The sequence below is a fragment of the Propithecus coquereli genome, unplaced genomic scaffold, assembly GCF_000956105.1.
Source record: "Propithecus coquereli isolate 6110/MARCELLA unplaced genomic scaffold, Pcoq_1.0 Scaffold560, whole genome shotgun sequence".
NCBI lineage: Eukaryota > Metazoa > Chordata > Mammalia > Primates > Indriidae > Propithecus > Propithecus coquereli.
Genome location: NW_012151508.1, coordinates 123,252 through 134,779, shown reverse-complemented (window position 1 = coordinate 134,779; position 11,528 = coordinate 123,252). Strand labels below are relative to the sequence as shown.

General features: G+C 45.2%; 1 protein-coding gene across 1 annotated transcript in view; it reads left to right on the top strand.

Annotated features, from left to right (window-relative positions):
- Positions 1-6,411, top strand: part of ADNP2 (ADNP homeobox 2) — a 9,334-nt gene extending 2,923 nt beyond the window's left edge. Inside the window, exon 2 of the mRNA XM_012657815.1 lies at positions 2,748-6,411. Coding sequence (XP_012513269.1) covers positions 2,748-5,882 — 3,135 coding nt within the window. The 3' untranslated portion in view covers positions 5,883-6,411. The remainder of the gene's footprint in view (positions 1-2,747) is intronic.
- The last annotated feature ends 5,117 nt before the right edge of the window (positions 6,412-11,528 follow it).

The following is an 11,528-nucleotide window of genomic DNA, read 5'->3' as shown; positions in this document are numbered from 1 at the left end:
AGACCCCGTCTCTACTAAAAGTAGAAAGAAATTAATTGGACAACTAAAAATACATAGAAAAAATTAGCCGGGCATGGTGGCGCATGCCTGTAGTCCCAGCTACTTGGGAGGCTAAGGCAGGAGGATTGCTTGAGCCCAGGAGTTTGGAGTTTGAGTTTGAGGTGAGCAAAGATGACGCTACGGCACTCTAGCCTGGGCAACACAGTGAGACTCTGTCTCAAAAAAAAAAAAAGATGTGATGGGAAGATAATGCCTGGTCTGGGTTTGGTCCTTCCGGCAGCACACAGTGCTGCGACTTCCCTTCTGTCATTGTATGTTCTTCCTCTGTTACCAGTAAGCTGATGTTCGTACTCCAGTTTTTATGGTTGGTCACTGGCCTGGAACTTTTGCGGGTTTTTGTGTGAATATGTGCTTTCATTTCTCTTGGGTAAATGACTTGGAATGGGATTGGTGGGCTTTATGGTACGTAAATACATATTTGTCTTTATGAGAAACTGCCACACTGTTTTGCAAATCGTTTGTACTGGTTGGCTTTCCCCTTGGCAGTGCGGGTGTGTGAGCTGTTCTGCATCCTTGCCGGGTTGATGCTGTCTGGGTTTTTGTATTTATTGGTTTACCTACCGATTTCCTATTTTAACAAACGTGTAATGGTGTCTCCTTTGGTATTAATTTGCATTTCACTAGTGACCGATGATGTTTAGATGTTTTCATGTGTTCATTTTACATTCAGATATCTTCTTTGGTAAAAGTGTTCAAATCTTTTGAGCATTTAAAAAAAATTGGGTCATTTGTTTCCTTACCGAGATTGAATATGTCCACAACATGTATTCCAGATGAGAATCGTGTATTAGATAGGTGGTTTGCAAATATTGTCTCTTAGCCTGTGACTTGTCTTTTCGTTTTTTAAACAGTGTCTTTAAAAGAGCAGAAGCTTTTTTATTCTCATGAATTTCAATTTATCATTTTTTTCTTTTATAGATCATGTTTATGGTGTCATATTAAAGGAATATTTGCCTAACCCAAAGATTTATTCAACACTAACTGATATTAGCAGGCATTTGTTAGTAAGTTCTGTCAGTTCTTTCATTGGGTATAATTTTATTTAAGTACACAGTTTCTCAATACTGTTTTTCAGTTAGTATAAAACACCATTGTAATGAACCACTAATAAAACTAAAACGATATTTCACTTAAATTGTGTTGCAATATGAACCATTGGTTGTGAGGGACATCCAGATTTCAGAGAGTTAAAATATGAAAAAATGTGTCTCTTAGAATTAGCGAAATAGGTTTTTATTTTAGTGTCTGGTCTGAGGTAGTGGCTGTTGCCCTAGGTTTATTATAGATCCTACCAGAAATATTAGAACCTGGGATTTTTCTAACTGCTGAGAAGATAGCAACACAATGTTGAATGTGTTTAGATAATTTCTGACCTGTGACCCAAGAGGAAAAACTACATGAATAGAAGAGAGATAAGATGACAGAGTCTTGAAGAATAGAAATAAATTGTGTTTGTGTGAGAGAGAGTGAGCGTGAGAACACAGATTAGGAAAGGGTAGTCATTAACCCTTGGTCACTATGACAGTGCCACTGCCAACTCCGGGGCCTTGGACGAGATGTTCGATCTGTCCAGGTCTCCGCTTCCTGGCCTGTGGGACTAGGGGTGGGTGCTTTATGGTTCCCAAGCTCTAGGATCTCAGGAGTCACCGTGAGACCCAAGACTTAAGTGTGCTCTCAGGTCGTCACAAACCTGCATGTTTCATTGGATGTCCTCGCTTGGCCAGCAGTTATGTAAATGTTTGTGTTTAGACCCCGAGGTTGTTGAATTCCCCCTGATGTGCCTTAAGTAGAAAATCCACATGGTCAGTATTGTGTTCTGTGGCCTCAGGATTCTTCGCAGCATGGGTCTCACACTTGCTCTTTAGATTAGTTTATTGTGTGCCTGCGTGTGCGAAGCACTGTCCATTTGACTCCTGCCTTCTCTAGGAGTGGGGAGAATAAAAGGATAATAATAATAGTTCAACAATCTGAAAGCTGAGTTAGTTGTAGGTAATAAATTCCAGAGGTTTTAGAATTTGGAGTAGAAACAACACTGGAATTAAGAAAAATGGGATAGGGGGAGAAAATAATTTTCTCTTGCAGAAAAGTTAACCAAGTTTATTTTTAATTAATGCAGTTGAAGTATAGGACTAAGTGATGAGATTGGTGGTGTCAGTGGGTGGCTTAGAGCAGGGGCCAGCAAACTACAAATTGTGGGCAAATCCTATAACCGGGAAGTGCAGTCTGCTCCAACATCCAATAAAACTTGCAGGTTTGTGATGATTGACCATTTGTGCAACCAATGGGCTAAGAATGATTGTTGGGTTTTTAAATATTTAAGAAGAAAAGACAAAAAGAGTACATGTGAAAAGTATATGAGATTTGAATTGGTATTCATAAATATTTATTGGAACATAGCTGTGCCCATAAATTACATATTATTTGTGGGTACTTTTGCACTACAGTGGTGACGCTGAGTAGTTGCCACAGAGACTGTGTTGTATGTACCACAACCCTAAAATATTTAGTCTCTGGCTCTTTATAGAAAAAGCTTGCCAACCCTGGGTTAGAAAAAACTGTTCCTTGAGGAGGGACAGTGTGAATGTCCCTCCTCAAGGAGAATCATGGATTCCTGGACTAGGGAAGGCAAAGCATCTTCTGTACAGTTTGTATTAAACTATGCCTGAAACTTTCTTTTCTTTTAACAGAGATATCGAACAAAGCCATACTGTTGTGGCCTCTGTAAATACTCGACAAAAGTGCTTACTTCATTCAAAAATCATTTACATCGTTACCACGAAGATGAGATTGACCAAGAGCTGGTGATCCCTTGCCCAAACTGTGTGTTTGCCTCTCAACCCAAAGTCGTGGGGAGGCACTTCAGAATGTTCCATGCTCCTGTTCGGAAAGTCCAGAACTACACAGTGAATATTTTGGGCGAAGCTAAAACATCGAGGAGTGATGTGATAAGCTTTACCTGTTTAAAATGCAACTTTTCAAACACTCTGTACTACAGCATGAAGAAGCATGTGCTGGTAGCCCATTTTCACTACTTAATTAACTCGTACTTTGGTCTGCGAACTGAGGAGGGTGAGCAGCTGAAAACTAACGAGACTCCCATGGAGAAGATCCCACCATCTGACAAGTATTATTGTAAAAAGTGCAGTGCCAATGCCAGCAGCCAGGATGCATTAATGTATCACATTTTGACATCGGATATACACAGGGATTTGGAAAATAAGCTTAGATCTGTGATTTCAGAACATATTAAGAGGACTGGACTCTTGAAGCAAATGCATATTGCCCCCAAGCCAGCAGCACGTTTGGTTGTACCAACGAGCAGCAGTGCTCCGAGTGTCCCGGCCCCGCCTCCACGCTTCCATCTGGCCTTGCCACAGAGCAGTCCGAGCCCAGCCACGGTGCAGCCGGTGACTGTGGCCCCGGGCACTCCCGGGAGCCTCACCCATTCCCCACCAGCTGCTGCCCAGTCCCACGTGACTCTGGTCTCCAGCCCTCTGCCCGTGGGCCAGAACAGCCTCACCCTGCAGTCCTCAGCACCTCAGCCCGTCTTTCTTTCTCACGGGGTTCCGCTTCATCAGTCTGTAAACCCTCCCGTATTGCCCTTGAGTCAGCCAGTTGGACCCATAAATAAATCTGTTGGAACTGGTGTCCTCCCCTTAAGTCCAACTGTCCGCCCTGGGGTTTTACCCCTCACCCAGCCTGTGGGGCCCATAAGGCCTGGCGTCCTTCCTGTTAGTCCCTCTGTCACCCCGGGGGTTCTTCAGGCTGTCTCACCAGGGGTGATTTCTGTGAGCCGGGCTGTCCCAGCAGGGGTCCTTCCTACAGGCCAGATGACCCCTGCTGGGGTTATCCCTGGACAGACGGCAACGTCTGGGGTTCTTCCTCCTGGTCAGATGGTCCAGTCAGGGGTGCTCCCTGTTGGCCAGACGGCCCCGTCACGGGTTCTCCCTGCAGGCCAGGTGGTCCCATCTGGGCTACTTTCTTCCAACCAGACGGTCTCCTCAGGTGGTGTCCCTGTGAGCCAGGGTGTGAATTCTGGTGTTCTCCAGCTCAGTCAGCCTGTCATGCCTGGAGTTCTCCCAGTGGGCCAGCCGGCAAGGCCTGGGGTTCTACAACTCAGCCAGCCAGTCAGTGCCAACATTCTGCCTGTGAGCCAGCCGTTTAGACCCGGCACTTCCCAGAACACCACCTTCCTCACCTCAGGCTCTATTCTCAGACAGCTCATTCCCACAGGGAAACAAGTGAACGGGATTCCGACCTACACGCTGGCCCCAGTGTCTGTCACTCTGCCGGTGCCCCCCGGAGGCGTGGCAACGGTGGCCCCACCACAGGTGCCCATCCAGCTGCTGCCATCGGGCACAGCAGCCCCGATGGCTGGCTCCCTGCCCGGCATTCCCTCGCCGTCGGTGCTGGTGAATGCCTCCCAGAGCGTGTTCATTCAGGCCTCTTGCTCCACGCCAGACACTAACCAGGTGCTCAAGCAGGCCAAGCAGTGGAAAACCTGCCCTGTTTGCAATGAGCTCTTCCCCTCCAACGTCTACCAGGTCCACATGGAGGTGGCCCACAAGCACAGCGAGTGCAGGGCTGGGGACAAGCTTGAGCCTGAGAAACTGGCAGCGTGTGCGCCATTTCTAAAGTGGATGAGAGAGAAGACGGTTCGCTGTCTCTCCTGTAAATGCCTGGTCTCCGAGGAGGAGCTCATACATCACTTACTGATGCATGGCCTGGGTTGCTTGTTCTGTCCCCGCACGTTCCATGACATCCGAGGTCTGTCAGAGCACAGCAGGACCATGCACCTGGGGAAGAAGAAGTTACCTGTGGATTACAGTAACAAGGGTTTCCAATTGGATATCGATGCTAATGGTAACCTGCTGTTCCCCCACCTTGACTTCATTACCGTATTGCCAAAGGAGGAGCTTGGGGAGCGGGAAGTCTACCTGGCCATACTCGCCGGGATACACTCCAAGTCCCTTGTGCCTGTGTATGTGAAGGTGCGGCCTCTGGCCGAGGGCACGTCCGGCAGCCCCAGCAAGCAGGTGTTGACCTGCCCCTTCTGCTTTGGCACCTTCGTGGCGCCGGAGGCATATGAGCTGCACTTGAAGGAGAGGCACCACATCATGCCCACGGTACACACGATTCTGAAGTCCCCTGCGTTCAAGTGCATCCACTGCTGTGGGGTCTACACTGGGAACATGACGCTGGCTGCCATTGCCGTCCACCTGTTGCGCTGTAGGAGTGCCCCCAAGGACAGCGGCTCAGACCTGCAGGGCCAGCCTGACGCCGTCGAGAACAGTGAGCTGCTCTTGGTCAATGGCGAGGTGGTCCATGACGCCCCCTTCTCTGTGAAGAGAAAGCTGCCTGACGCCCACGTAGGGGCCGAAGACCAGAGGGGTGGGGAGGAGCCGCCTCTGGTCCTGAAAGTGGATGCGGCCCCAGGTCCGGAAAAAGGGACGAGTGTTGTGCCTTTTAAAAGACAAAGGAATGAAACCAGGACAGAGGGACCAGTCGTTAGCGAAGATGCTCTTCAGATTTTAGCATTAGACCCTAAAAAATATGAAGACTGTTCTTATGAAGAAAAAAAGCAATTTCTTAGAGATTATTTCCATAAGAGACCATATCCTAGTAAAAAGGAAATAGAACTCTTATCTTCACTCTTATGGGTCTGGAAAATTGATGTGGCTTCATTTTTTGGAAAAAGAAGGTATATTTGCATGAAAGCAATAAAAAATCACAAGCCTTCTGTACTTTTAGGCTTTGACATGTCTGAACTTAAAAATGTTAAACACAGATTGAACTTTGAGTATGAACCACAAAACTTGTAAAAAAAAAAAATTAGTAAAGCTAAAGTACTAGGTAATAGTTTTTCAATTGAGACTTTTAAAAATGTTGTTTTCACTGCGTTGAATTAATCCCAGTGGTCTTTATTGCTGCTCTTTAGACATATTTCAGGTGCTCAGAAAGGCTTCTATGTAAGGAAGCGAATAGTTCTTTCAGATTTATTGTAACAGTTATTTTCAGTTTTTCCCTCTGTCATGCAAATCAAATCTTTTGATATTTCATGCACGCCTTGTTTTCCCAGCAGCGTCAGTTGTCATATGATAAAAAACCTGAAATCTACAAATGTTTTTTTCATTTAAGGAAATTTCAGCCTGTTTCAGAATACTTGATGAACTGCAGCTAGAGCATCGATCTCCCTCAGCTTTGCGGGCAGCAGCCGCGATGCAGGGAATGGTGAGAGATGCGGGTGCTAGTCCCGTGGTGTGCGTGGCTCCCTGAGGGCGCACTACAGTAACTCTTGCTGATTTCTTCTTTGAAAGTTATTTACTTATTCGATTGCAGTTTTGATCTACATTTTTTCAGGTTTGTCCTAATAGCTGTTTTTTTTTTTAATCATAACTCAGAAAACTAAGTGTTTTTATTTGTTAAAAATATACTGGATCTGAGGTCTGGCATGTAGCTCATAAATCAAGAGTTATTTTTACAAATAAAGTAATTCTGTAGGTGCAGAAATCAGCTTTCAGTGTAGACTTCCCCCTTTTTTGATACGCTGATAAGTCATTTCTCCATTCAAAGGTAAGAAAATGAATCTATAGTGCCTTTAGAATAAACATTGAGAACACACCCAAAAACTCTTCTCTTAACCTAACTGCTGATAAACTAGTGAAAGGGAAGGACTGTAATGCTCAGGAATAAAGTCACTGCACCTGAGTGTGGACACGAACTTAAGTCTCAGCGCAGGTTTTCAGGGGACAGGGTGGAACGGGTGCGTGGGTCTGAGTCTCCGCGGTTGGTGTGGTCGGGCCCTGCAGCGGGTCCTGGAGGCCAGGTGTCGGGGGAGACCAGCTTTCCTGTGGCCCAGCTGTCTGGGTGGATGGGACGTGTGTTGCTAAAGAATCTCCGTTGTGTCCTTTGGATGTTAAATCTCCTTTTCTTCCATCTGCTGTGAAATAAAGCACCAGAACCAATAAGGGAGACCCGTTTGGGCCGTAAGTCACGTGCTGGTGATACACCGCGGAGGAACCTGTCTAACGTACCATTAGGTAGGAATGTCTGAAGGAGGTGACAGCCTCTGAGAAATACAATAATGTTACTGTATGAATTTTTAAAAATACAATACTTGCATGTAATTGCTATAATGTGCATTTTTGAGGCAATTGTGAAACTGGTCTGTGATTGTTGGTGTACTCTGTTGTAAATTCAAAAAGAGCTTGTTGAACTTATTATGTTTTTTTACCTATTGTTTTCAGAGTGTCTATTTTGAATTAAAATTTGTTACACCATTGCAAATAGAACAGTTTAATTCTTTTAACAGTTAAAACATTACTATGCCTGTCTCTCAGGAATAATCTAAATGTGGAAGTAGATACCACATTTGTTTTCTAAAGAACATTACTTGTCATCGTGAGAAAATAAGCATAACCGGGAAGGGCTAATTAATTAGCACGGTCACTAGATGGATTTGGCAGAGATTTGTGGTATTTCAGGAGTGGTGGTCCCCACAGTGCCCGGGCAGGTTATAACCAGGTGTCAGCACTGTGACGTTTGTTGTTACCGAGCCACGCTCAGTGGTGCCAGTGGGGACGGAGAGTCTGCCGTTGGCTGTGGCTTAATCCCTGCCGTTCTTCAGTCCCGTCCACGAGGTTTCCTGGCCTCAGCACTGCTGACGTTTGGGCCCGATGGTTTCTTGCTGTGGGTGGCTGTCTTATGCACGGTAGGGTGACGAGCCGTGTCCCTGCCCTCCACCCACCAAATGCCCCCACACTGCCCTGCCCCCGCCCCAGCTATGGCCACCAAAACCGTCATTACCAAGTGTCCCTGGCAATGGGCAGAATCACCCCGTGAAAGCCACCTGATGAAGGTGCTCCGATTTCCAGGTGTGTTTCAGCCATGGCACACCTTTTGATGCTGGGCCTTTTAGTGTTGTGCTAGGTCAAAATTGGATGGAAGCTCCACTTGAAACCACTTCAGAAAGCACATGTGGGAGTTCTTGCAAATGTAAAAAAATAATTTGTTTGAAATTGAAAAAAGTGCAGATTATTAATAGTTTAGTGAAGATTTTTTAAACTGTCATTAAATTCAGAAGGAAGGAGATGGTTTTTTATACGTTGATTAAAAGAAGTGTACTTTTAAAAACATTAATTTAACTTATCTGTGTGGCAGCAGCCACTTTAAGATACTGCATGTTGGAAGTCTGGAGTGCAGCTGTTTCAGCTTCTGTGGATTCTACTGCCCTTTTTAAGCAGCGTGATGATTGTTGTGCAGTTGTTTCTTAGAGTTCACCGAACAAAGCAACCCTTAACCCTCACTAATTAAGAAAACTCAGCACCAAAACTGTAACCTAGTTTTTACATTGGTTTTTAAGGTCTTTTTAGTAAATAATAAGCATTTATCAACTGCTTAGATTGCGAGGAAATGGGCAGAACAGTTTGATAATAGTCGTCCTTGGTGATGCCTGTGTTCTCCACACTGTCACAAGCGTGTGCTGCATTTTTTACATTTAGTCCTACAAGTAAAACCCTACAAAGGGAGTTGTGCCCCATCAGGAACACCAAGGAATCGACTCCCACGAGAGATCGTTACTCTACAGAACCAAGTCAGTTGAAGGACATCTGTGTTTGCGTGATCTCTGCACAACGCTGGCTGCACACGGGAGTCCCCTGCTGGAGTCAGTATAGCTGGAAACCAAGGAACCAGAGAAGGAAGTCACCAGCTTTGGAGCTCTTGGAACCAGTTGAACAGAAATTTGTTAGCATTGGTGTCTTGTACCAAAAGATTTGGGAACAGAAATCCAATTTTTATTTCCTGCACATGTGATGCTACAATTTTTGAGACAACCTATGATGACCTTAAAAGTGTCTATAAGAGGATGACAGGATCTGAGTTTGAGGGAATGAAGCCCAGGAAACATGACATCTGGGAAGACTGAGCAGTACATGCTATTATTGAATTAAATCCAGCAAATAGTGCATGTTGTGTGAAATTAATGTAAGGCCTGCTTTTGTTTATTTATTTATTTTTTCGAGACAGAGTCTCACTCTGTTGCCCGGGCTAGAGTGCCGTGGTGTCAGCCTAGTTTACAGCAACCTCAAACTCCTGGGCTCAAGCAATCCTCCTGCCTCAGCCTCCCTAGTAGCTGAGACTACAGACATGCACCACCATGGCTGGCTAATTTTTTCTATTTTTAGTTGTTTGGCTAATTTCTTTGTATTTATAGTAGAGATGGGGGTCACACTTTTGCTCAGGCTGGTCTCGAAGTCCTGAGCTCAAGCAATCCTTCCACCTCGGCCTCCCAGAGTGCCAGGATTACAGGCATGAGCCACCACGCCCGGCCCTGCTTTTGTAATCAAAACAGGTTGGAGAGCGCGGTGCCACTGAATGTTCCTCCCCTTCGTCTTCCTAAGGTCACATATTAACTTGTTTTCATGGAGCAGCTATTCAGAACTGGCAGGTTCTATTCAATTTAACCAAACTGGCTTTTTTTTTTTTTTTTTTTTTTTAGTGAAGGATCAGTTTTAAACAAATACTGCGACATGGATACGGAGAACTGAGACAGTATTTGTATCTTTTAATCAGTGTAGCCTTTGTGGTCAGTGTGCTGGATCTGAACGATCTTTGTGCCATCTGTCCTCTTGACGTTAAGGAGATTCCAAACTGAATATTCCATGGTTTGGGACAGCATCCGTAAGTTTTCCCTATAACTTTATATTTTTCGTTATGTCAAGTATCGTGGCAGGGCCCAAATAGCATAGCCATAGTTTGGTTTATGTGGGCATAAAATTCTAACCAAACTCCAGACTTCAGGAGTCATCTGGAAAAAGTGGCGTCTTAACCTAACAACACTGATGCGGGGGCGGGGGGTGGCGCCTGTGACAATGCAGCTGAAACGGAGACGCATCTTCTGTGTCCCAGGCCTGGCTACTGCAGAGGACCAAGCTGTGAGGCAGTATGGATGGGGCCTCCCCGTCCGTCTCAGTGGCTCTAGACCATTTCTGTGCTGCAAAACCAAGCCAGGTGCTGGGGGTGGGGTGGGGAACGGGTTTGTGCACAAGGAAATTAAGCGTGGAGGGCAGGTAGCTGGCTGAGGGGGACAGGGCTGGGGCGTACCTGGGTGGCTTGGCTTCATGCTCTATTTGTATGTGCTGCCTTATCCCTGTAAACCCTGCACTAATCCCACCACGTGGGCACCCCTGCGCCGCGCAGAGGGAGAAACCGAGGTGACCAGCTGTCCCGGTTTGCTCCGAACTTGAGGGGTTTCTCTGGATTTTCAGTGCTGAAACTGGGAATGCCCCAGCAAACGGACACGTGTGTCACTCCACTCAGATGTCAGTTGACTTGCCTAATGTGACCTGTCACTGAGCAGGGCAGCAGTACTACCTGTAGACCTGTGCAGAGCTGCTAGGTACCCAGGTATGTAGGGCATCTTGCTCGTAGATACCTTTTCCTGATGATAACATCACAGAGACGGTTACCCAAGTACTTCCTGTGTGTCAGCTACCACGCCAAGCACTCTGTGCAATAAACTCGAGAATGGCCATATGGTATTGACAAAGAGTGAAGGAGGGAAGTCCTGGTTGAGTTCATGAGAACAGCAGTAAAAAAGTGGACCCAGATTTGCTATTTACTCTCCCTGCTGAACTTTTTTTAGCTAAGGAATAAATTTCCATCTATGAAGTACTGCTAGAAGGTTTTTTTTTTGGCTTTCAAAACTTATACTGAATTTCATTATCTTATTGGTCATACTAATAGTTCCCTCAAAATAATCCCTTTTCATAGGTAGTAAAAGTAAATCAGTGTTAGACCTGTCTAGTTATAAAGGTTTACTTTGTAGCACACCTGCCAATAGGCTTCTGCAATTTAGGTTTTCTGTTATGTGGATATTAAATCACAGCTTTAGAAGTCTAATATTTGATAATTTGTCCTAATTATTACTTAGTCTTTAATATTAACACATTTAAAATCATGTTAGGAATGTAGCTATTTCATATTCTGTGAAGGTGCCCTTGGAACATACTGCTTACAGCAGTCCCAGTTGTTAGTTTTTTTTCAGATCCTAAACTCTGGAGTTTCTTGATTTGTGATCCATGAACCCCCTGAGTAAACAGTGTAAATGTGTGACTTAGAAGGTTGGAAAAACATTAAAGTCTAAAGTTCCAGATTTTTCGTAATGCACAGCTAGAATGAGAATTCACCTATCAACCTCAAAGACTGATACCAATTTGGGAGCTACTGTCTTGGAGGCTGCCTTACAAAATAGACTAAAATAGGAGCCAGAGACTGTTGTATCTGAGAGGATCTGAGCCCATGTTCTGTGTGTGTGTAGCACCTGTGCATGACGCCCACCTTTCGGTCCCTTTCCATCCCATGGGAGAGGCCATGTGGCAGTCACTGGCAGAGCCAGGTCCAAGTGGGGGTTATTGATTTAGTTCTTAGCATGTGCTACCTCATAATGAAGACAAGTCTTTTTAAAA